General features: G+C 39.2%; 1 protein-coding gene across 2 annotated transcripts in view; it reads left to right on the top strand.

The window, feature by feature from the left end:
* LOC5577734 (histone demethylase UTY) overlaps positions 1-27,346 on the top strand; it is a 266,969-nt gene extending 239,623 nt beyond the window's left edge. Inside the window, exons 6-13 of one of the 2 annotated variants that reach the window (XM_021845839.1) lie at positions 37-391; positions 463-1,084; positions 8,813-9,350; positions 9,895-10,739; positions 17,594-18,150; positions 18,214-18,423; positions 18,615-18,741; positions 25,449-27,346. In XM_021845839.1, the coding sequence (XP_021701531.1) occupies positions 37-391; positions 463-1,084; positions 8,813-9,350; positions 9,895-10,739; positions 17,594-18,150; positions 18,214-18,423; positions 18,615-18,741; positions 25,449-25,838 (3,644 nt within the window). In that variant the 3' untranslated portion in view covers positions 25,839-27,346. The remainder of the gene's footprint in view (positions 1-36; positions 392-462; positions 1,085-8,812; positions 9,351-9,894; positions 10,740-17,593; positions 18,151-18,213; positions 18,424-18,614; positions 18,742-25,448) is intronic. The other variant, XM_021845840.1, reaches the window with a different exon arrangement.

The following is a 27,346-nucleotide window of genomic DNA, read 5'->3' as shown; positions in this document are numbered from 1 at the left end:
TAAATAATCACTATCTCTTCCTCTCCCCATTCACAGTTCGCTTCCACATCGCGCATCTTTATGAGGTGCAGAACAAGTTTAAAGCTGCCAGGGAAGCCTACGAACAGCTGCTTGGAGACAAACAGCTGACACCAGCACTGAAGGCCGACATCTGCCGTCAGCTAGGATGGATGTACCACAGCATTGAACCGCTCGGAGAGAAGGCCCAACGCGAACGTTCCGCAATCCACTGTTTGCAAAAGTCAATTGAAGCCGATCCCAAGTCCGGTCAGACCCTGTACCTATTGGGGAGGTGTTTTGCCGGAATCAATAAAGTGCACGACGCTTTCATCGCCTATCGTAATTCGGTGGAGAAGAGCGAAGGCAACGCCGACACATGGTGCTCCATAGGGTGAGTGCTCTCATGTACCCATTCGACAATCCCTCATTCCTACTAACCTATCCAAGTTCTTGCTATTGCAGAGTACTTTACCAGCAGCAGAACCAGCCTATGGATGCATTGCAGGCCTACATATGTGCCGTGCAATTAGATAAATCCCACTCAGCTGCCTGGACCAATCTCGGCATTTTGTACGAAAGTTGTAACCAACCACGTGACGCTTATGCGTGTTACTTGAACGCCACCAAAAACCCGGACGGACAGCAATCGACCGTAGTGTCAGCCTTATCCACTGCCAGTTGTGCCACCAACGCTGGGACAACACCAACAAACACATCCATAGCTTCCACCGGTTCCGGAACCGGAACAGCAACAGCAACACCAGTAACGCCCACTACGCCGTCGTCCGCAGCACCTTCAGCCTCAGCAGTAGCGATTTCAGGTGGACGAAGCGGCGGAACCAGCCTTACGGACTCGGCCTCGGCTGGCAGCGGCGGTGCCAAACCGCAGAGCCTCGCCCAGAGGATTAAATTTCTCCAGCAGCACTTGGCCCACGCACCTATGCCGAGTATCACTTCCAAACGGCGGCAGCTACCGTCGATCGAGGAAGCGTGGAATCTGCCAATCTCGAACGAAATGAGCTCCCGACAGCAACAGCAAGCGGCCCAGGCCCAACAGCGACAGTTCCAGAAAGGATACGGACAGGTTAGTACCTTGGAACCCTGTCTCTTAAAACGTGGTGTAACGTTTGAATTTTTAAAATAATTGAGCATGGAAGTCGGTCACATTCCCCAGAAGAAGAATTTCAGCTCCGACTTACAACATTGGTCTCGCCGATTAAACCTGTTTTATTCATACAGCGGTACATTCCGAGGATGGCATTGAGTACACTTTAAATAATCCATTTCAAACGAAATTGCCTAAATTTGAATGTCGATAGGTGAATCAGATTATCTTAAATAACTGAAGTCACGTTTTGCGCCACACCATTCGGCGCCTAAATTTGAATTTCGTTCAGAAATACAAATGACATTAACATTGCCGTGAGGAGGACTAGTCTTGATGAAACGCATCCACAAATGCGAGCATGTGGCAGTGAACACACGACAGGATGTTCATTTTGAGACCGCGTCGAGATGAATTCTCTCACTCTCCTTCACACGCTGGAATAATTTCATTCGTATCCGATATGAATGGGATCGAAAGGATCGAATGCACTGACACTGTGTCACCGTTAGGTGATCATTAAAATAATCGGTACCGAAACCTAGCAAAAACTCCATCGCTCCCAAGAAAAGTCGAATAACTACCGCATAACATAGTAATAACAAGCTATTTTAATTTTATTTATTTTTATTTTTTAGCTGTCCGTGGCGAATTAATGACCTTAAATTTTGGTGTTTAGTCAGACTGCATTTGGAGATATTTTGGATTTGGAAATATAATTAAAAGCTTCTATCGACTCTGATCAATTTAATGCTGCTTCATTAAATAAGTGAATTCAAGTATTACTGCAAAATATGATTATTTTGTAATCCAAAATTCTTGGTGTACGTTTTCTTGAAAGTACGAAAAACGCATGGTCCGGTCTGGTTTAACATCGAACAATTCATCGGGTTTTTGTATGAAGTATTCTTTCAATGATCTCACAAAAAAATCTTCTATAAATGTCTCAAAACTCATTTAGAAATAAAATCTTATAAGAATTCCTAAGGGCTTCTCCTTCTTCTTCTTCTTATTGGCATTACGTCCTCACTGGGACAGAGCCTGCTTCTCAGCTTAGTATTCAATGAGCACTTCCACGTTTACTAACTGAGAGCTTTCTTGCCAAAGCTGCCATTTTCGCATTCGTATCTCGTGTGGCAGGTACGATGATACTCTATGCCCAGGGAAGTCAAGAAAATTTTTCATTACCAAAAGATCCTGGACCGACCGGGAATCGAACCGACACACCTTCAACATGGCTTTACTTTGTAGCCGCGGAATCCAACCACTCGGCTAAGGAAGGCCCCAGCGGTGTTATCTTTGGTATTTTGGCTATCGTTCAACGAGATTTTATTCTCAATTTCACCAAAATTTGCCTATTATCGAAATAACACTGTAATCTTCTTAATATTGCAATTATTTTTCTTTCTGCGTGTAATTGGCAGAAGGTTTACTTGATTTTTGGCTTTCATTCAGTCTGTTTGCAGTAAACATTTCTGAAAATCTTCAAAGCCATTTTTCTAAAGTAGGTTTTTGTCACGTACATTCCTTTCCTTCTGATCTCCTAAAATGTTTAAACCAAAAAGACTCGGACCTTGCCTTTATGGATAGATGTCTGAAAACAGTCGCAAAATTTCAAAATTAGAACTGTGTTTAAAAGTTGGGAATGCAAATTTTAACTTCAAGTAAAAATCCGATAAAAATATTAATTTTACCACATTGAGCACGATTTTTGCTTACAAAGTATAAGCGTGTACCTGTGTTCATTCCTTGCTCAGTGAAATCGGAGAATCGGAAAGAGAGTGTGAGAGCAAACCGGTATACTCACTCACTGCACACACCTCATCGGTCGCCTGTCATCACGCTTAAAATAAGTTGCACAGGACTGAGTACGATTCACACAAAATCATGCTCTTCTGGACCACCACAAAATTTGTGTAATTTTTATTCGTGCTAAAATCTCGCTCCTGTGCTGTGCTTCTTTTTTTGTTACATTTTATGACACACGGGGTTGCTCGATATTGTCGATCATCTCTGTATGTCACTAAATGTAAGAGATTCGCGTTTAGGGCTTATCTGACATTTTTTTTCTATTTTTATTAACGAGATTTTTAGCCCTGGGCTAGTTCATCTCGGGACCAACGGCTTTACTTCCCTTCCGAAGGAAGTCGTCACTGAAATTTTTAGTGACTATGTCGGGGATGGGATTCGATCACAGGTCCTCGGCGTGAGAGGCGAGTGTTCTAACCACTACACCAGGTCCGTCCCCATCTGAGAAATTGATAACAATGAGAAAATAACAAAGGAAATTTTCAAGTTCAATTCTGAATCCCAATTGGAGAAAATATACTCAAACTTAAACTTTTCCATTAACAGGGATTTCAAAAACAGGTTTATGAAATGTGAATTATCAATTTATAAACCTGTTTTTGAAATTCCTTATGAATACCACTCATATCTTCTGCAATTTCTCATGCTATTTCGTTCTACAAAAATCCCTTATTTCATTATTTGTCGCAGAAAACGTACTCGAGAATATCACTATCGCCTAATATTATAAGCCGCTCATCAATAGAATTTTCAATATCGCTTGTTACTATACGCCGTATCTACATTTTAATTTCAATTTCATCCACCATGTTCGCCTTGTTTATTATTTATTTGCAATGTCTCCGTTTATTCTTGCCGCGTTTTGTTTTCGGATTCAGATTCGTCCTTTACATTCACAAAAACACGGACGTAATCAATGAACAGTGTTGTTTTTTCAAACAATAAATTTTCGTATTCTACAAATTTGTATTTTTTTTCTTTGGAATAGTTACATTATCGGTACATGACAAGTTTAAGAGTGGTGAATAGAAAATCAAGGTACAATTCCATCGCTATATTTTCTTGAATTGTGTACATTTTGTCAGTATTGCCCAGTACGTGAAGCAATTCGGAAATATAAGAGAAAACAAGCACAAGAGCAATTTTTTAGCATGGTAGTAAAAAATACACATACGTATTTTATGGTTGAACCCTTATATACACTCAAAATTGAAAATCTTTGATTGATCAATCCTATTATTGTAATGGTTGACTTACTGATGTGGATTGACGTATGGAACTGGATGTGTCCCACTTGCTCCGTTTAGCGAGGTAACTGCGTCTAATGGCTCATTCTAAAACATTCTTTCAAGGTTTTCACAATTTCGAAATTATTCGATCACACACCAAATATGTTGCCAAAATGTAATTGTGTTGTTGAATTTGAATAATATTAACATTTGAAAATTATATTGAACTATTTGTTCGAACTACAGTCCCTGGCCTGGATCATGGGGATTGACGGTGCCAAAGTGAAGGTGCACCGTAAAATAATATCCGTTTGTATAAAATATCACCTTCCCAATACTTTGGCACACCTCTAACGGATCATGATTTATCATGAAACGGCTGCTTGCAGGCTGAGGATCTGTTAATTTGTTTCTGCATATTATCAGGAACTCTTCGAATGGAGGGACCGCCAGGGCTCAGTAGTTACTTATGCACCACTACTTGTAGTTGCAGTTTGTTAGATGAATTGTAGCATCCTTTGTACTAATCGGTAATGGTGGATAGGTTTCGAAGCTAACGCATGATCCAACTTTTTGTTATGTGACTTAAAAGTGAGTATTCGGTGAGTTTCTGTGTAATTCGTCGTTATAAAATTAATGATTGTGAGAGTGATAATGATACTTGATGAACTGCATAGTGATGATAAACTGTTGAAATTGCATTTGAAGTGATTGTGAGGGTTACGTCAATACCACAGACATAATAATAACAGTATGCACTTATTTCTCTTTGAACAAAAACACTATTGCCTAGTTCTTTACACTTTTACAATGACAGTGTTCATAATTACAGCGAGTGCAATAGAAGTGATCGAAGATTTTTTTTTTGTTACGGTCGGTATGAAAGTGGCGTGATGTAATATTGGTGAAACTTTTAGCTGTGATAGTGGAAAGTGATAACGAAAGTTCATACATGATAATCGGATATAGAAGTGCTAGTGTCGACAGCAAAAGTGAGGCAATAGGGTCCTAAAGCCCTGTCCCAATTTGAGTGCCAAACGCATAAGTTTAGGCCAAAAACACATGTTTACTCAATTTTCTAATGTTTTCCGTTGGTTTAAGCCCAAAAAACATTTTTTTTAGATTTTGTCACATCCTTTGGCTTAAACTCAAATTTTGGGTGTATTTTGTTTTCCGTGTCCCTTACGAAGTGTCAGATAGGAACAACCCCAGTGGTCGAACTAAGACCCCTGTGGTGTTTTTGTCGACTAAGCGAACGTCAAACATGATCAAAAGTGTCAAGGTTCATTTATGGACCAAATTTTTAAATTAAAGTTTAAACATGATATAGCCATTATTTGAGCGGGAAAAATTGCTAAAGTAGTTACAGTAACATGCTTTTTCGTGTTATTAAATAAAAACAAGATTTCATTAAAAATTTTAGGACCCAATTATGTGACTAGTGAATAATAAAATAAAATGGGGAATGGGGACCTTTTAATAAAACTATTTCGTTCTTCACTTTAACCACTTTAGTAGCATTTCAGGCCTTATCATAGTTTGATAGTAGTCTGAACTACTAGACTGCAAAACTACGGTAAGGGCTGATTGCTGCTAGGGTACACAGTGACCATTTGAGCAACATTGCTTAGGAACGTCTGTGTGATGAACGCATTAGAGGCTTATAAAAGCAAATGCTGAAAAGGAGCTTAGGGCAGATTAAAATTGCCAGTACTACCCCTATCGCTACCGAAAAAAAAAAAAAAACTTTTTGTTCGAACTACAGTCGAATTTCGTTCGTTGCACTATCTTTAGGTGGGCTTCGTTTTAATTGGGTTCCAGTTAGTTGGGCTGTAGCCCACCTAAAACGAAAGCAAACGTCATTTTCTGACAGAAGACGCAATTTGTCAATGTTGGTAGCTCTGATTTTCTTTTGTTCTATGTTATTTGACAGCTCGAAACTCAGCCCGATTATTGAAAGCCTTTCACTAAGTGGTCTAAAGGTTTAGTGCAACGAACGAAAGTTGACTGGTTCAGACATAGCGTGCGTTGTTTTCAAGAATATGCATGCATAGACCAAGATAAAAACTTTCACCACTGGGAGAAAGAGGAGGACATTCTATCTCTTTTCTTTATGGTAGCACTGTTAAATAACGTGTAAATCCATTCGTTTGTTCAATAACAACCGACTCTTAGAGCGAGATCAAAATTTAATTTTTAAATTTTGTGTTGGCCCAGAAGAGCCCGATTTTGTGTGAATTGTTTTAAGCGTGAGAGTGGCAGATAGAGCATGAGAGCAAACCGTTCAAACCGGCATACTCACTTCTCACACCTCATCGGTCGGTCGCCCGCCATCGATGTGGCTTTCCGTTCGTTCATTTCATTTCAACCATCCTCCCGAATGGATGTTTATTTTGCATTGGTGCTATTAGCTGTTAAGTAACTTCCTAGAAGTAGTTTAGTAGTTTATATTCTGTAGTGCACACCCAGTTAAATAGAATTTGCAATCTCGGTATTCCTAGAAACAGTGCAACGGAATCTCAACTACGGTAAGTACTTAATATTAAGCTCAGTGCACCACGAGGAGGGGGGCTAATTTAAAAGATTGAGGTTATACGAACCGCGTGTGTGTCTGCTGCTGAAGGTCAAAGCCCTCGGCTCGGCGGATGAGAGCGTTGTTGGCAACGTCGACGACAAAAGACGACAGCGCACATGCTCCCCAATTTTTTGGGGAGCTGTTATGTGGTCGTTGAACTCTCGGTTTGCCGGTCATGCTCTCTCTCGCAGCACGCAGTTATATAAATAAGTTAATGGAAGACTGATTGCGTGGGTACGTTAACCTTCAGGGGGGTGGCATCCGGCGAATTTCAATGTCTTCTATCGATTTTCCATTTGATAGGAGGCTTTTCGCCCAGGATGCTAGAGTAATCCACACGTGGAAGGGCAGTTTTCGCTAACACCACCTAAAGATCCGTACGGTGGGGCTAGATAGTAGCTGCCTCTACAGCTCCTTCCCTTATTCTCGATCACATGGTCGATGATTAAGGTGCGGCTTATTTTTCGAATGTTTTCAAAACCAAAAATTCGTGTGCTCTTCTGAGTTCAAAATTTGACCAAATGATTTAATCATACAAAAAAAAAAAAAAAGAAACCTCAAAATTTGACCTGAGGTATTAAGATTTTGAGGAGCGACTTGAAAGTGTTTAAAAGTTAAAGTTATAAAATATAAGCTTCAGTAAAGTTTTCATAACATCGTTGTTTTTCAAGCAATTTTGAATCTTAGCACCATTCTCTTCAATTTATAAAAAGTTTGTAGAATATCAAATTGGCCCAAAACTGTAACTAGCAAAAAATAGTTTTCTCCATGTTCTTCTTCGTTCTATTTTATTCTTATTGAACTTCAACCGTAACTATGAATAATCAATCGATTGGAAATAATTTTATAACATAATTTGATCACTTTATTTTCATAACCAAGATTTTCATTCCTACGTTAGTTAATCTAGTTAGTTATAAAATACGAGTTTCAGTGAAAATTCCATAAAAAACCAGCCTCTCAATCTGAATTAAGTTTATAAAAAGTTTGAAAATACAGTCAACCCTCCATGAGTCGATATTGAAGGGACCATCGACTCATGGAAATATCGAGTCACGGAACAGCAATGCTATGGAAAGCTGTTTGAGGGGACCATCATAGTATACATTAAATTTGATTTTTAGTATGGTTCCATGAGTCGATATCGAGTAACGGAACATCTACTCATGGAGGTTTACCAGTATTGTTTTTTTTCTGAAACTTGAACTAGTATTAGTAAAAAGTAGAGCATCAAGTTAACCATGATTAAAAATTGGATGGTTTAACGATAAATCATGTAAAAAGCTGTTAGATATAGATTTTTTCTTTAATTATGAGGAAAGCCAAACGTTTTCAATACACATTCGTTGCAAACTTCCAAGCTTGCAGGGCATCTCTAAACTCATTTAAGACTTCAGTGCCAGTCATTCGTTAAACAGCCATGTTGGCTGTTATTTCAAATAAAATAGCTCACTTTTTCATAGCTAATATTGATTCAGGATGGAAAGAGTAGTGTTTGATCCGTTGAATCTGTTGCATGCTCCTTTGACGCAGAGGTAAAGAAAGATAGCTATTAGGGAGAATGTTACAAATATGAGAAAGGGACGGGCCTAGGATTGAATCCACGACTTTCTGCTTGGCAAGCAGAAGTGATAGCTATTAAACTACCAACCCCGTCGTCATGATCAAATTATCTCTAAAAGAATGTGCAAAGATTTAGAATCGTTTGAATATTCATAAAGTTATGGTCTATTAAAGTTTTTTTTTTAGTAAAACCAATAACAAATTGAAAAAAAAAAATACTTTTTTAATAATACTAGTTTAATAATTTGAAGAGAATGATGCTAAAAGATTAAAAAATGCTTTGAAAATCTATTTTATGATATCTTATATCTTAACTTATAACATAAAAATACACCTTCTAGTCGCTTGCGTCACCTCTAAATCCTAATATTTTTGGATTTACCTTGAGGTTTCTTGTTTAATGTGATATCAATTGGGAAGAGCACACAAACTATTGATTTTGAGAACTTTCGAAAAATAGGTGCGACTTATTGATGATTCACTTCTTTGATAATTGAAACTAATACCGAATTCTATCACTTCCACTTCCAGAATAATCAAGCACAATTCCCCGGAAATAATGCAGCAGCGAACAAGCGTTTCAAGCAGGAGGACGGCGGCCGACCACAGGCCCCCCTGCCAAACTTCTATCTCAACCAGCAGCAACTGCAGATGCTCCAGTATCTGCAGCAGAACCAAACCAATCTCAATGCCCAGCAGCAGCAATTGCTTCAGCAGTATACCCATCAGTATCGGTTGATGCAGCAGCATCAGCAGCAACTTCGTGTGCAACAAGCTCAGCAACAGCAGCAGCAGCGAAATCAACAGCAACCAGGAGCTCCGGCTCCGTTCCAAGGTCAAGGACAGCCGCAGCCCACGTCTCAAACGGGCTATGGACAGCCTCAGAATCCTCAACAGCAGCAACAGCAAACCCAACAGCAGATACTGTCTGGCAATGGGAACTTCGCTGCGATCAGTACCCAGATGTTCAAAACCACGACCGGAACGTACGGTGGCGGCGGAGGATTCCAGAGTCAGACCAGTGCGGCGGCCTTCACGCAGATCACCTCCACCAATCAGTCGGATTTAGGTGAGTTGATGGTACATAGGGGGGGATATGTGAGGGTATTAAGGACGTCAGAACTGGTAGCAAATCTCTTTTTCAAAAATTGGTCACTATTCTACTGCAAGTCTCTAAAAAGTCCATTTCTGAGGTCTCTGAACTCCGTTTTCTCATCAAAGTGATATATTCCACAGCGTCAGTAATATCTTCCCAAGTTCTATGGAGTTCATCAAAATTATGTTTTACAGAATTTTGGTTTTGGTCTTTTTTCAGAAATGTGATTTCTAAGAATCATATTTTGTAGGCTCTCAATCACTACCAGTCATGGGGTACGGGGGTAACCAATGTTCTCGTTGTGAACCGATCGATCCTTCAGGACATGATCCTTTCACTCCATCAAACATTGGGACAGCAAAGTCTTGACGTTCTTAGGGACGTCGAATCTTTCAACGAATGCTTCTCAATATACGAGGAAATTTCAGTAATGATTCCGACAATTGTTCTCTCTTCGATTATTGAAGATTCTCTTTTAAGCTTGAAACTAAATCCACGCTTATGTTCTCTTCCACAGATCAAGAACTCCAAGCCTTGCTCTCATCCAAGGACGACACTGCCAATTTTGCCGAAACGCTCCTAAAGCAGTTCGGCTCCGACGATTTGGTGGACATCAAGGACATCAAACCACTGGACCAGCAGCAGCCGCAGCATAATGGCACCGTACTGCCTGCCGATTCGACCTCGTCCCGACCGGACGGGGAGAAATCGCCCACGATCAAAGCCGAAGCTACCTCGTCTACCGGAACCGGTTCTAGCAGTGCCTGTTCCACGTCAACGGCGGCGGCAGCCAAGCGTCACCTCTTGGCCAAGCACGACATCAAGCTGGAACCGGTCATCAAGATCGAAAAACTGTCCGAGCCATGCAACAAACCCGCTTTCTCCATCGAAATGACTGCCAAGGAGCTGCTGCAGGCCGCCAAGAAATCCGATCTCAAAGACGTGGCGGCCATCAGCTCGACCCTGTACATAGATGCCCCACCGCCTTCGCCGCCGGAATGTCCGCCGCAGAGATTGACCCGCGAGCAGCTACAACCTCCGACGCCATCGGTGTTCCTCGAGAACAAGAAACACGCCTACAGTCCGCAGCTGCAGGAGTTCTGCCTGAAGCACCCGATCGCCGTCGTACGGCAACTGGGAGCGGCCCTCAAGCTGGATCTGGGTCTGTTCTCGACCAAGACGCTGGTGGAGGCCAATCCGGACCACAGCATCGAAGTGCGAACGCAGGTGCACCAGTCGGCGGACGAGAACTGGGACCAGTCGATGAAGTCCAAGGTTTGGGCCTGCATCTCGCATCGGTCGCACACCACCATCGCCAAGTACGCCCAGTACCAGGCGTCCAGTTTTTCCGACAAGATCAAGGTAAGATTTTGGAATGTTTGTTTATCAATGATCATGGCTGGTAGCAGAAAGTCCCTTTTAGTGTCTTGGTTACTTTTTTGAAGGCAATCTCTAAAAAGTCTATTTTTGATGGAAGGTATCTAGAGTTTTTTTTCACCAAATTATGAGCATGGGTCCCCAGAGATACCTTTAGAGATACTTTCGCGACTATTCCACTAGTTCTTCAAGAATTTCTTTATTTTTCACTTTATGAAATGCTTCAATAATACGTCTCCAGAGATTTCTTTTAGAATACTTTTGGAAACTACTCTCAGTGCAACATTTCTAGGGATTTCCCCACCAATTCTTTTAAGAATTAGACTAGCGATTTATCAAAGGATTCTTAGAGGATTTCCCTACAAAAACATCTTCAGCACTCCAGCGTCGCTTTCTTTAGTAATTTCAACAGAAAATAGACATATTTCCAGCAACTGCCCCACAGTTCCTCCAAGAAAATCGACAAAGGTTCATACCACATTTTTTGAAGAAAGTTGTAAGAACTATTCCAAGAAACCCAACAAGAGTTTGAGTAGTGTGTGGTCTTTTAATTCCGTTACATGTTCCTGTGGGGCGAGCAATGGAATCAATATGAATTGTGTTCAGTTCGTGTTCAATCGAGGTTGGATTGCTAACTGGTGAGCTCGTTTCATGCTGATGATAACACTTTTTTTTATCGTGGCTATGTTACGTTTATGTAATTTTCAAACAAACTATGGATGGTTCGTCACTACAAGTGTCAAACAACCCTTATTCCTGTTCCATATAAGTTCAATACGCGCATACCTTTCGTTTTTCGTCATTGTCAAAAATTTCATTTGAACAATACGACATTATGAATGTCGACGCACTTCTTATCTTCTACCAAAATCTTTTACCGAGTAAAAAGTGCAAAAGTAGTTTCAAGTAGGGGGATTAGGGGCATAATGGACACATCAAGCAAATGCTTGTTCTAAGACCACAGAATGGCAATATTTTTCAGTCACCCTCGGCTGGCTTTCAAGTTTGTGATTGGTATGACGTACTGCATTGATTCATGATTGAAAAAATCATCTCCAATGTCACAAGAATTAGTTAGAAAATTGTGCCGAAAACACGGCTGGCAAAAAGGTATCGGGGCAAAATGAACACTTTCGTGAAATTTAGTGAAAATTTTATTTTTAATGGGTGTCAAATGTACTAATATGTAGAAGCGCTCCCCCTCTATCACATTAGCAAGAAAAAAAATCGCTATCTTAGTTAGGGGAATTAGGGGCATAATGGACACGTTAAGCAAATGATCATTTTAAGACCATTAAATGGCAATATTTTTAATTTACCTCCGGCTAGTTTTCAAGTTTGATGTTAGTACGACGTGCCACATTCATTCATAGTGATAAAAATCATATCATATGTCAGAAAAGCGAGATAAAAAATTGGGTCGAAAACAAGGCTGGTGAAAAGGTATCGGGGCGAAATGAACACCTGCATGAAATTTAGTTATTCCAATATATTCAATGACTGTCAATCATTCCGATATGCTAAAGGGCTCTCCCTCAATCATAATAGCTAAAAAGAACCTTTCTGGGTTCGTTACTTTGCTCAAAAATTAGATTCTTCCACGGTCTTGCTTATATGCCAATTTGAAACTGAGAAAAATTTTAAGTCAAATTTTGAAGAACAATTGAAGCAAAAAATAAACTTTTATACCGTCAAACATTTCAAATGCATTACAGATTTCATGCAGTGAATGAACTTTTGATGAAATATGCGTATTATCAGATATTGAGAGGGTGTCCATTTCGCCCCGTATGTTCATTATGCCCCTAATCCCCCTACTTTTTCCAAACATGAGATTCTTCCACCGCCTTGCTTATAAACCATTTTGAAGCTGAGAAAAAAATGAAGTCAAATTCCAGAGGACAATTTAAGCAAAACATCAACTTTTATACCGTCAAACAGTTCATATACAATACAAATTTCGTACAGTGTGTAAAATTTTGGTGCAATATGCATATTCCCAAAGAATAAGGGTGTGTCCAATTCGCCCCGTGTGTTCATTATGCCCCTAATCCCCCTAAGAGTCGTAATTTTCCTCCTTATCCATGGATCGCCAAATGTGACTCACAAGATTTTTTTTCCTCTTTTACTAATCAAGATCCGTGGTGATTGTAGAGATGCAGAGGAATTCTCGGTCTCTAGAAGCTACAATCATTACACACTAACATTCCTTCCCCATTACAACTGACTGTAAGGACATGGCCAGCGCCTTATTGATACAATTCTTACCAGTTCCGATCAATCACGGATTAGCAACCATTGACATATACAGTCAGTCTATACTATACTTTCAAAAAATTCCGGGAAGCTTATTCGAGGAACCGAGAAACCGAGGCTACAAAGCAAAGCCATGCTGAAGGTGTCTGCGTTCGATTCCTGGTCCAGGATCTTTTCGTAATGGAAATTTTCTTGACTTCCCTGGGCGTACCTAGATATGATGATACTCGTACCTGCCACACGATATACGAATGCGATGGCATTCGGCAAATGGCGAAGAAAAGCTCTCAGTTAATAACTGTGGAAGTGCTTATAAGAACACTAAGTAGGAAGCAGGCTCTGTCCCGTAATGCCAAAAAGAAGAAGACTTGAAGTGACGAACCATTCAAAGTTTGTTGAACAAATAGCCAAACGCAACATTCCTTGACCTGTCTGGACGAAAGCATGTGTTATTATATTTTATTCAATGAAAAGAAAAAAAAAATGAATCATAAAAAAGAGTTCATGCCGACATAACGATTGAATGCGCAGTCAAACATATTTTACAGATTTGAAATAAAAGCATAAAACGAGCTCACCAGTCGACCCTTTAACCTTGACTGAGCAACCATAATCCACTTTCATCTTCACTCAACGCACATAAGCTAACTGAGAAAGAAATCACTCTAGAAACGCGAGAAAAATAACACTTGCCTTTCATGCAACAAATCGTTCTAATGGCACAAAAAAACACAAATGCTATATCAAAGTACTCCGAATAAGCAAATCAAATTTGTATTGAAAAATTGACGAGATAATTGTTTTTGAACATCCTACTAAGGATTCAGTAACAGTTCAGTATCTATAATCATTAGAGTGGTTCAAAAAATCGTTTTTGCTCCACACCACTCATTCGATTCTAGATCAAATTCTGGGTGTCCTCCCAAAATTTGAGTTCATTTGGATGAAAATTGAAACTGCACAAGCCCTTTCAAGTTTATATGGGAATTACTATGAGAAAAGCAACGAATTCATACAATCGGTCATAGTGTTTGCCCATGTGCTCTTGGGGATTAGAGCTACGTTGCCGAAGACCGTTGTCAAATCGGACGGCTCAGTAATTAGTTATTGATTTATATCCAGTCACAAATTCTTCAGCAGTGCTCATTTAACTTCTTAACAGGCAACATTGCTGCACCTGGAGCGAAAGATAGCACGCACAAATCATGGCTACTATGTTTTACTGCATATATCCAGTGATGCCTGCAGAACAGCCCAATAATTATAGCCAAAGTTTCACAACTCATTCAAAAATCAATAACTAATTACTGGTGCGTCCGATTCAAAAACGGTCTTCGGCAAAGTTGTAGCTGACTATTGTATCTCACAGTATCAACGTAGTTTCAATCCCCAAGATCACATGGGCAAGCACTATGACCGATTAAACGAGTTGCTTGCTTTTCCTATAGTAATTCCCATATAAACTTTAAAGGGCTTGTGCAGTCTCAGTTTTCATCTGAATGAGCTCAAATTTTGGGACGACGCTCAGAATTTGATCTAGAATCAAATGAGCGGTGTGGAGCAAAAACGAATTTATGAACCACTCTAATAATCATCTTGCGAAGGAGTTCTGATAATGTCAGAATTTAATTCAGGAATTGTTGAAAATCCTGCTCTAAATTTTATATCGGAATCATTTCAAAGATGTTTTAAGAATCCTACACAAAATTTTGTCCTATCCCCCCACCATTATTTGAAAATCCTGCCTATGTTATGTGAAAATCCTGCGCAACATTTTGCGGAAAAATTTGATTCTGATTCGTGAGATATGATAAAAGTTTTCCAACTCTCGATTAATTATTTTTCTCAAATTGTCTAGGAAATCATCCAAGCTCCAGGTTTCTTCCAAAGAACCTTGACATTTTTTTAAAGTATCCCTTGAAAAATGACTGGGAAAGATATTTGAAGACTTTCTTTGAAATTTTCTCAAATAATTTGTGGAATAATTCCTAAAGGAATCTTAGGAAGGATCTCTGGAGTTATTTATGAAGATATTTTTAGAGAAATTCATGAAAATCTGAACCATGTTGTAAGAAATCCTAAAACGTCCCTCGAGAAAATACTGGTCATAGATGTTTTAAACGAGAATCTTATAGGAAGAATTCTAAAAAATTTTTTGGAGAAATTCCCGATGGAATCACTTAGGTGGTGGGGATTGCTCATCAAACCTTCCGGTCCGCCTCATAGTTACGTACTATTTGGTGCTGGGTGTAGTTCTTGTTTTTCCAGCTGTATTGAAAAGCATGAGCCATAGTCTTTGGCATACAATCGGATCTTTCTTTAGCAGAAAAGAACCGAAATGTCTATCGACGACCGGTGATTGCTAGCAGATATAGTGGAGAGCTTGTCTTGAAACGTTCATCGCTTCAAGCTAGTTGAAAAACTGAATACACTGATTGCCTGTCGATCAGAGCCGAACTAGGCATAGATCGTATACATACATCTGAATCTACATGTCTCCGATGTATTACATCGTTCCAGGTGGGAGTTATCTGATATGTGAATATGGTACCATAACAGAATTTTCCATCTGAACGAAGTGATAAATCATAATATTCCGCAAACTGTATCACACATCTACAGAATGTATTGCGTGAAGTTAAGACACAGCAGAGTATTGGGTACATAGGACCAAGTCCCTGCCGGGTGGCGCGAAACTGATGAGCGATAGACAATAGAATCAACAACACTGCCATAAGGGATAGTAAGCTTGTGACTATTGTCGAAACTATGATTAGGAGGCAAATCAACATCCCAAGATCAAATTTTTGTTACAACCCAATGTAGGTATTATTAAATTAGGCTGTAGAAAATGATAAATATCTGATCACTTAGGAACCTTGCAACAGGTAATAAATGCTCGTAGTCTGTTTTCTTCCAATACACATGTATAAATTGTTAAAATTGCCGAATCATACGCGGAATTTATTAAACGGATCATGAAATTAGGACTGAAATCATAATGATGATAGATTATCAACTTTCCTTTCGTCGTGCTATTTGTTACCGTTAGAATCACCAAACTGATTGGTTTCCCACTACATACACCAATACAACAGCACGAAAACTGAAGTATTATAATCGCGCGTTGAAACTTATTCAATATCCATATATTACATCAATAGTGAATTCTTGTATATACTATATAGTATATAGGTAGTATAAATAACAGAATCATTAACTTCTTAAACATTCTTTAACTGAAAACAGGATGCTTGTTTTATCAAACATGCTCAATCGGCACCTAAAATCTCGGATCCAAATAGTTTTCTGAATAAAAATTGTGTCTAAATAAAACGTGTAGGCCAACAAAACATAATTGAGTAGGAGTTTAAAGGTTCTTAGCACATGAAAAGCAGTTTAAATTAATCTATTAGTAGATCAACACTAATGCTCACATTTTTATATTCTCATTTCATCATGGTCCTCATTGCTCGAGCGGAGACGAACACCCTGGAGATGGAAAAATCGACAGCGCTACGATAAGGAAACGTAACAGATGAGAAACTATCGATACATTTATCAATTATAAAACCCCGTTTTAATGTTAACACTTTGTTTCTGTTTTTTTCTGTTTTTTCGTTTCAGCAATCAAAAACCGAACCAACTCTACTATCTTTTCATTTCTTCTTCGTTATACTTATAGTCCTTCTGGCACTGAACCGAGTGGTGCGCCTTCCGCTTTATTACTGGTGCTGTCTTTCCTGTACATTTGGCATAGTGTCGGAGGTGGTGTACTGTATTTGCTATACAACGCGCTACTTTCGATATTGTGCTTGGCGTGTGGGGAGGCAGTACTAGTGGTGAAGCGGAGGGCGCCATTCGGTTTAGTGCCAGAGGGACTATATCTATTTAATGTATCTGAAGCTTGTGGGACCGCTTTAATTCCGGCGCCTGCTTGTGGAAGATCCCGGTGTGCTAAACGGTATAGGACATGTTAACGGGGGAGGCTTGGTAGGTCCTCACCCAGCCCGTGTCTAGATGGGCGGATAATTGTCTGCCAGGGTGTGGATTGAGCAATTACAATTACAATTACAAATTCCCGATGGAATCACTTAGGTAATTTATGTGGTATTCAAAACGAAACTCTTGGAGGAATTCTTTAGGAAGTCCGTTATTAAAATCATCTTTGGAGTAATATCGCAATATAACTTTGGGCAAATACCTGAATCAATTCCTGGTAAAAAATATTAAAAAATGCATACAGAAATACTCGTCGTAATATAATGAGGAATAAAAATTAGGTATCCTAAACATGGTCTTCGATGAATATCTGGTAAGATTCTCTGAGGAATAAATACATATCTTATTCCTAGTTCATGTTTCCTTCTGTTTTGTTTTCTTGCTACCACCTACCAGCCCTGCCAACGAATACAGTTTTTGTTCCAAATGATGTTCAGCTTATAACTTTCGTTCTACTGAAACAACAGTATGAAGAAGCTTTTTATTCAGCTCTGATGGATTAATTCCGAACAACCACCCTTGCACCCGTTCCCGTCGATCGTTATACTAATACCCCCAATTTCCAATTCTCCCCCCGACAGGAGGAACGTGACAAGTTGGCCGGCATCGTGAGCACCAACTCCGACTCGGACTCCAAAGATTCCCTCACCAACAGCAACGGCGCAGGATCGGGCAACGGCAAGCGGAAGAAGTGCAAAAACAGCAACAAAATGCTGCGCTTCGGAACGAACGTTGACCTGTCCGACGAACGCAAGTGGAAGACCCAGCTCCAGGAACTGCACAAGCTGCCTCCGTTCGCCCGGGTTGTGTCCGCGGCCAATATGCTCTCGCATGTGGGTCATATGATCCTCGGTATGAACACGGTGCAGCTGTACATGAAGGTACCGGGAAGCAGGACTCCCGGCCACCAGGAGAACAACAACTTCTGCTCGATCAACATCAACATCGGACCGGGCGATTGCGAGTGGTTTGCCACGCCTGATTCCTACTGGGGCGGTATCCAAGCGCTGTGCGAGAAGAACAACATCAACTACCTGCACGGTTCGTGGTGGCCGGCGCTGGAGGACCTCTACGCAGAGAACATTCCCGTCTATCGGTTTACCCAGAAGCCGGGCGACCTGGTGTGGGTGAATGCTGGGTAAGTTTGGCGGCAGCAAGATTCGTATTGGAGTTGCTAATAAATTCTATTGCCCTTTTGCAGTTGTGTCCACTGGGTGCAGGCCATCGGATGGTGCAACAATATCGCATGGAATGTGGGTCCGTTGACGGCGCGGCAGTACGAGCTGGCCATCCAGCGGTACGAGTGGAACAAGCTCGAAAGCTACAAGAGTATCGTGCCGATGGTGCATCTGAGCTGGAACCTGGCCCGCAACATCAAGGTCTCCGATCCGAAGCTGTACGAGCTGATCAAGTAAGTTACCTCAGTGATCTAGTATAGAACCATTGTTATTCAAATGATGAACAACCCTATAATTATTAACTTTCGTTCTACCGAAAATCCCGTGTAGAAATATTATAACTGATTTTAATTTGAATCATCAAATCAAATTCTAATTCCCTTATGAAGTTTGACTAACGAATTGTTCTCGTTTTTCTTTACAGAACCTGTCTGATGCAAACGATGCGACACTGTATGCAGGTGTTGGAGTTTGTCAAATCCAAAGGCGTCGAAGTGCGGTTTCATGGTCGGGGCAAGAACGAAGCGTCCCACTATTGCGGACAGTGCGAAGTAAGTACCTACCTATTTACAGTACATCTATGCAATTTTTGGTGGGTTTCGACATGGTATGATCGTTGAAATATTGAAGAACAGACGTTTTATTGTTCATAGGATGGTGAAGAATCTTGAATATAAATGCAATCACTGAAAGACGAAACGTATTTCATATTCCTGATGGTTCTGGTTGATCAAGAATTAAAAAATAAAGTTAATCGATAATAGATTTTTTTCGAGTAAGGTACAAGGTAGTACTCAACTTTGTAAGTATATCACTTTAGATCACATCAGTTTGCGATCCGAATGCGATTGAAATGTACACTCCTAAGTAAGGTATTGTAATCTGGGGGAAAATTGACCACTGGGGCGAAATTTGATCAGGCCGGCACCAATCACGCCTATGAAATATACAAAATCATTTGATTTTTCCAGCGAAATATACATTTGGAAAACTGTTGTCCGAATGCCTAACCCTCCTGGGGTTCATAAACGGAATGTTTACTAATTTGACGTTTCCTCCATTTGATTCCCATGTAATCCGGCTCGCTGCTGACGTGCCTATTATGGACCTACCTGGAAATGCTAATTATGGGACACTCTTGTGTGGATTCATTTACAAAACTGTTCAAATATGTCTGCCTCGAACCAAATGTTTTGCCTGACACTGATTACTAACAATGCAATCGAAGTTCCCCCGGTGGATTTTCATAACAATAAGGTTGCTTTGCGTGTTAATCTTATGTGTTTCTGTAGGGGGTCCATAATAAGCAAAGGGTCCATAACCGGCATCGACTCCCTAGATATCTAATGATGATTTTGAACTATTTCATTTTTATTAAAATCAGTTTTGCATAGAAAGGTTTACAGTTTTGAAAGGTGTAAGCAATATTGTGGAAATGTCGGTACTAAACAATCCGCTAGTGCTAAGCCTACATGCAAACTTTGAATGTTAGAAATGCTGTGTAACCTTAAGTGTGAGCAACTGAACTCATTGTTGAATTAGGTTTGGAATAAAATGTTTAAAAAAACTCGAATTGTTCGAATTCTGATTTATTTTTATGAAGTCTTCAAGAGCTTCCGAGCCGATACCTTTGGTTGTGAGGAGAATTAATTGAGTGGAAGTCCATTGGAAATCATTAATTGTTTTCAACAGATTTCCAATCTCCTTCAAAAAAAAAAAATAGATGAATGAACCCTTTAGATGAATTGAAGGGAATCTTCTACAGATTTCAAGTTATCTAAATCTGGGGTTTTCGAGGAGCATCCTCATTGGACGTTGTGATGGAAACTTTTAGAATACCAGTCGTAGTTCTTGCGTAGGCGCTTTCCTTAAAGGGTTTCTACAGGGAAATTCTGTAGATATTAGGGGATATAATCCTCTAAACATCACACCGAGAATTCCTACAGAATACTTCTGCAGGGGCTCCATCGGACTTGGAATTATTAAATTTCTCGAGGGAAAATTACTCCTGGGATTTAACCTAGAAGAATACTTACATGGATTACTCCGGGAATTGCTGCAGAGATCCTTGCATCCACTGGGAAATCTTACAGAAATTCCTACATCTATTCTTCCACAAATTTATAAAGTGATTTCCGCGGGAATTCCTGCACGAATTTCACAAGCTTTCTACCATGAAGTGAACCGGGAATTTGCTAAAGGGATTCTATCGGAAATTCCTACAAGTGTTGTCACCTTGGATATTGCTCTAGGGATCATTACAAGGATTTCTCTGGAAATTTCTCAAAGGAGATTACCACCAATTATTACACGAAAATTCCTCAAGAGAATAGATCTCACATAGATTTTTTTTGCTAGAGGAGCTTTTCCGGAAATTTCTACAGGGGACCCCTAGGGGAATTATTTAATATGATTGTTTTAGGAACTCCTGCTGCGATTCATCCGGAAACTTCTTACAAAGATTTGAACAGAAATTTATTAAAACGATTCCTTCGGAAAGTGTTGAGATTCCTCAGGAAATTACTCCAATGCCTGTTACAAAAGTTCCTCAGGAAAATTCTTCAGGTTATTTCTAATCTATTTTTTTCATACACTACCCGCCAGGAATCACTTCATCCAGTATTGCAGCATCTATTTTCAATGTTGCAACTCCCCAAAATATTGTTAATCGACGAAGATCATCATTTGCTGTTGTAGTGACTTTCCTGGGGTGTTGCACTATTCAAAGCGAGTGTTGATTATTTCTTGAATTCCTTCAGCCATACTTTTGAATTTCTCCTATTCAAAATCTTTAAACCCAAAAAAAATCGAAGAATGATTTCTTTAAGATTTCCAAAGCATCTTCGGAAGGATTATATAATCTGTACCTAGAAGACTTCCACTCGTAGTTTCATAGAAGAATACCTAAAGGCATTCATTGACGAATTCCACAAGAAACTTATGGAACAATCCCAGGTATTACTTTTGAAGAAAACTCAAGACCCGGAAGAATTACTGAAGGAATTTTGAGAACTCTTCAAAAGATTATAGAAAAACTTCTGAAGTAATGCTAGAAGGACCTTCTTTTCGTCATGGCTGGCTGGTTTTTATAAACCCATTGGACTTAAGACTTGCATCAATGCTTTTGGTATACAGTGAACTTTTTCGATTTTTCATACTAAATAAATAACTTTGGTTGGCTAAATCTCAGCTATTTTTAAACCGATTTTAATGAAACTTGTACAGCAGAGGGTTTTTTCGATTTATCCGAAAACAGGAAAGCTCTACACAAAAATGGTCTTCAGAAAACTTGTTCATCTAAATATACATACAGTCGACTCTCCACGACCAAGCTGAGGGTCGTGGGTTCAAATCCCACCGGTCGAGGATCTTTTCGTAAAGGAAATTTTCTCGACTTCCCAGGGCATAGAGTATCTTCGTACCTGCCACACGATATACGCATGCAAAAATGGTCATTGGCATATTAAGCTCTCAGTTAATAACTGTGGAAGTGCTCATAAGAACACTAAGCTGAGAAGCAGGCTCTGTCCCAGTGGGGACGTAACGCCAGAAAGAAGAAGAAGCTCATCAATTATCAAGAATTTCCATTCTGTTGATATATTTTGCGACCCCTACTGATCACCTTCCTTGTTTATTATGTGAGTCACTGGTCGGTGGCATATTTGCTCCAATTTCTATGAAAAACTACCAGAAGTTGGATGAGGAATCAAGCAAAGTATTAACCCAATTTCTTAAAAAAACATGAAGTGGAACTAAAGTATCAAGAATAGGATACAGCTCCTCAACTTCAAAAGTACAAAAACCATCAGAACTTATACAGGGTGTCTACTACCTGGAAAAACCTGGAAAACCTGGAATTATCAGGGAATTTTATTCAACCTGGAAAAAACCTGGAATTCTCAGGAAATTTCGATCACAATCAGGGAAATTATTTTGAAGCAGTAATTCGTGATAGAATATGTTCACGACAAAGGATTTTTGCGCTATAACCCAGAGCTATCATTAATTGCCATAAAACTATCTTCATTCGAAAAAAATTCGGCTGCGCCGCTCTCCAAAAACTATATGAGCTGTTCAGTGAGAATTCTTTAGAGTATGAAATTTCATCAACTTATCGAAACATGATTGATGTTTTTAATGTATCTAAATTTATTCGGTAAAGTATCAACATACTTAGGGCTGGTAGCAGGTTACTTTTTATATACCATTTTTTTGCAAGTCTCTAAAAAGTCTATTTTTGATAAAAGGTGTCTGAAGTCTCTATTTTAACCAAAATAGTATCTAAAGTCTTTTCTTTCCTTATCTTGCTTGCAGATAACTGAGATGCAAAATTTCTTCTCATATTTCTCGAGAACAGCCTCAGGAAGTATCTTTGTGGTTTCTCCAGAGATTTTATTATGAATTCTTCAAGAAATTGCTTCAGCATTTTTTTCATATGATGCTTACAGGAGTTCCTCCATAATTTGCTTCAGGAAATCCTTGAACATTACAATGTTAATACCTCTAGAAATTTTTCTCAGGCAGTACTTTGAACAAAGACTATCTTAGGACTTCCTCCAGATATGTTTTCACACAACTATCCAACCGAATTCTACAGTCGTTAATCAAAGAGATATCCAAAGTTTCCCACAGAATTTCTCCCAAGAAAACTTGACAAGAATTTCAACGCCATTTCGTCTACGGTTATTCCAAAGAATAGATCCAAAAGCTCCTCGAGGGGTTATTCGAGTCAATATATTGAGAACATTTCAAATAATTCCCTCAATTCGTCTGTGTTTAGTTATTAAGTTTCTTTAGAGTTTTTTTTTCTAGGAATTTCTCCAGCATTTCATCCAAATCATTTTTCAATAATTTTCTCAAAAAAATTCGCATGGAATATTGAAAAGTTCTTTTAATGTTCCACACAATTTAACACCACAGCAATTTTTTCTATGAAATCCTTCGACTGTAGGAATGATAATTCCTACACAATTTTCTAGTAATTTCGTCCTGTGTTCTAGGAGATCCTGCGAGATATTATGATTTTTCTATTTTTTTTTATTATCATAGCAATAATCTTGGAAATCTTCTAAAAGTTCTTCAAGAGTAAGTCTTCCTGAAAATCCTCTTTAATCAAGGGTGGCCTAAGAAATTACATAAGTATCTGTAACAGAAGATACCCATAAATTTGCGTCAAGGATTTTTTTTTTTAATTTCTCAGCTTTCTGGGAAATTACATTCAAATTTCCTTGGTGAAAACTTCTGGAAAAATGCTTGAGAAAAAGGTTTTGAAAACTTCCTTGAGAAATATCTTAGAATTAATAGGAGAATTTCCGAGAAGAAATCTTAGGAGCAATCCTGAAGGTATCCTCAGAGAAATTTGTAGTCAAAATCTTATAAAAATTCTAAAGAACAATTTTGTAGAAAATCCTGAGAAATCCTTGGAGGCATCTGGAGAAGTTTCTATTTGAATATTACAACATGTTCCAAACGGTAGTCTTGGAGGATGTTCTAGAAAAAAACTAATTGGAGAATCACCGGATAAAATCCTCGAGGACTGAAATAATATGTGAAGGAATTTCTGATGAAAGCCTTGTGGTATTTTTTGTGATAATGTATGAAAAAATCTTGGTTCTATTTTGAAATATAAAAAACAACATTTTTGGAGGAATTCCTTAGGAAAATTTTAGGAGTGTTAATATCTTAAATATGAAATGAATCCATCCCTTTCGTAATGTCGTCGTAATACATCAATGTCCTTTACTGGCATATACCAGATGTGTTGGTATGTCGTCGTAATGTCGCAAAAAAAAAATATTTGAAAAAAAAATGTTTTTAAAATATTTTTAGAGAAATGTCTGGTGTGATTAAACTATTTTGTCCTGGTTCCTGTTAGGTTTCGGTTTTTGATCTCTTTTTTATCTCTTTTCGGTCTCTTTTTGGTTACTTTTTAATCTCTTTTTTTCCTGGAAAGAGGTTTCTAAATTTCATATTTTTAAGAAACTCATTCATTTTTAAAATTATTATCTTACATCAGAATTTTTTTTTTCGAAAAGTAAACTGGAACTTGAACAACAATCAATTCGAAATTTCGTAACAATCATGACTAATTTAGAACTTTTTCGAATGAAAACATTTATAATTTAATCATATTACCACAGCCAAATGTTATACCGTCGAACGCGATTACCCAGGGGCTTGATAATCCGTGTTTCTATCATAAAAAAATGGATCCGGGATTCAAAAGTATTACGAATTTTTTGTGTTAATTTAGATTGTAGATATATTGCCACATATCCAAATAAAGTTTAATTTAGCGCCCATGAAGCTGTCTAAGTTATCCAAACGACAGATGGAAATAAATGGTACATAATCTGTACAAAAAATACTTTCAAGAAGACACATACTAATGCACTTGAAAGTTCCGTTCATTAATTTGTTTTAGACATATAAAATTACAGTATTTCTTGAACCTGGAATTATTTTTATAAAACCTGGAAAAAAACCTGGAAATATCAGGGAATTTCATTTTGCTAAACGAGTAGACACCCTGTTATAATTTTTATAACTTTTTGACTTTTGTGTCTACGAATTTCAGGTTTTCTCAATATATTTCAATTATTCGGTAATCCGGACAAAGAGTGAATAGAATTCTACACCTGTCATTACGATTTCTCGTGTAAGTCTTCGAAAGGACCTATCTAATATTGAGAGGCTCTCTTTGGTTATTTTGTCTTTTTTTTCCTTGCTGTCGTTCTACTGGCCAAGACCATCTCGCCGTATTTTACTCTTTAATCAATAACTGAGCAACATTAACTTCTTACACCGCGTTTTTTGTATCAACCGCTAGTCAAGAACAATGTCAGTCGATCTATATTGAGAAACTTCCCAAAAGCTTTAGTATTGCACTACTATAATAAAAAGAGAGCGAAATAGGAGAGAATCTCTCATTGTTACATAGGCCCTTTAGTAAACTTCAGCGATATTTGTTTCATGTACAGCTTCCATTCAATGAGTGTTCACATTCTGGTTCTTAATTTTTGCATCATTTTGTCATCGGGTCTGCGGGAACTCACCTGCTTACTTGTTTGGCAGCTTCTCTTACAAATGATGCTAGATCAATCTGGATTCCGAGGCGTTCCTAGTTCTGCCGCTTCTGGCTTGGCTGGGGTGCGTGTAATTCAGACAGTTTCTCCAAAGTTCCTAACCCCGTAGACTAAGCCTTCACCATAGATCTCCAGGTTCTAACCAACGCTTTTTTTCTTTCCCTCCCTTCCAGGTGGAAGTGTTCAACATCCTCTTCATCCGAGAACAAGAAAAGCGTCACGTGGTCCACTGCATGGGTTGCGCTCGGAAGCAAGCGCCCAACCTGCAGGGATTCGTTTGCCTCGAGGAGTACAAGATGGCCGAACTGATGCAGGTGTACGATGCGTTCGCCCTGCACATACCTCCGCCTCTGCCAATCCAGCCGCCCCTCTCGGCATCGCCTTCGATCCAACAGCAGCAAGCATCGTCCTCGGTTCAACACCAGCTGGCCGCATCCTCGTCAACCATCACCATCAGTTCGTCTTCGTCCAGCTCGTCGATAGGGGCAATAGCCGTCGCCAGCAGCAGCAGCAGTCAAACGGCAACGACTTCCAACGCGGCCACGCCCATGCAGGTGTCGTAAGGTAAAAGGCGTTCCCGTGTCGTAAGGTTTAGTTCAATTTCACCAAAACTTAAAAGACTTAACTGATCCCTCCCGACGACGCCAGAGAAGATTTAGAGCGAAGGAACAAAAGTCGAAACTAAAGTATGTGTGCGTGTAATTTGTACATGGACGGATTCTACATTTTTTGTGTACATATCGAACTTGTATAATCTAACTATGGATATATTTACTTACGGAATATATAAGAAGGATGAGCTGCTGGCAGCCCTGCTAACAGGGCGGGAGTTAAGCTTTGAAACAGAAAAAAACTCGTAATTATTTATATGCAACCAAACACTGCTTTACCGAATTCTATATTCTCCTATAGTAATATTATATTTTACGGGATATGGCTCGCGCACTAGTAGAAATGGTAACGGTTCTCGTTATCCTTGTGCAGAATTCTCCTTGAAGAAATCATTTTAAGTAGCTTAATTTACCCTAATACTGAAACGGAGATTTCATTCGGCGCGTGGCCGCAAAGTGCTCTGGAGACACAGGAATGTAGCAAGTTGCTGGAAGTGAGATTGGCTTTACTCGGTTATCCTCTCATGTTCACAACAGAGTCCCCACGGATTACAAGTATGAACAATAGTTTTTCGTTTTCGGGAGCCCCAAATCGGTGGGACAAAACACAAACAGCCCTCAGGAACTTTAAAATTAGTCTACAACGGAAGCAAACAAAAAAACAGAAACAAACAAAAACGTAGCGAGATCTAAATAAGTCAGTTAACATTTTGAAGTCGAAACAGTTTTTCACTCAGCACTCAGCACAAGAAGTTGAAACCGTAAAACGTATATATTTTTATCGGAACGAAAACAGAAAATCATCGAACGAAGCGTATAACCACATATAACATCAATAATCATACACAACAGAGTACGATAAAAAGCAATTTTCACTGATACCTTGCTACGACTATGTAAAGCGGTAGCTGCAGCGGCGAAATCAATCATCAAAACCTGCGCAACAATCATCAATCGCGTCACCACTTCCACTTGCACTTTCACTTTCACATCAGTCAGTTTTGAAAAACTGGAAATCACACATAGGTCAGAGAGAGAGAGAGAGAGTCAGATACGGCAAAAGTTGCGATTATACGGAGTCCTTAGAACTATAAGTAGAAAACAAGAGATGGTTAAATAGTGAGGGGAATTAGGTGTGGTGTTTGAAACGCGGTATTGGAAGGAGGCGTCGTTTAGTTGGGGAATAGGCGAAGACGCGATGAATGGTACCACCGGTTAGGTTAAATTACTGGATTTTGCGTACGGTTGGTTTGGAGTGGTTTTAGTTGCTTGTGGTGGGGGAAATGGCGTTACCAATCTTCGAGGTTGACCCGAATATTCTTGATTTTTATAGAAATCTGGAAGACTCGGGTAAAATTTTGTTATGAATTAACAAAAAAAAAAAAGGTTCTGCATCTACCATATACGACATATGATACAGACTTCTGGGCAATATTTCCACTTTTCAGAAAAAAAATGAG

This window comes from Aedes aegypti, chromosome 2 (assembly GCF_002204515.2).
Source record: "Aedes aegypti strain LVP_AGWG chromosome 2, AaegL5.0 Primary Assembly, whole genome shotgun sequence".
NCBI lineage: Eukaryota > Metazoa > Arthropoda > Insecta > Diptera > Culicidae > Aedes > Aedes aegypti.
The sequence above is the reverse complement of the archived record's forward strand: the minus strand, read 5'-3'. Positions and strand labels throughout refer to the sequence as shown.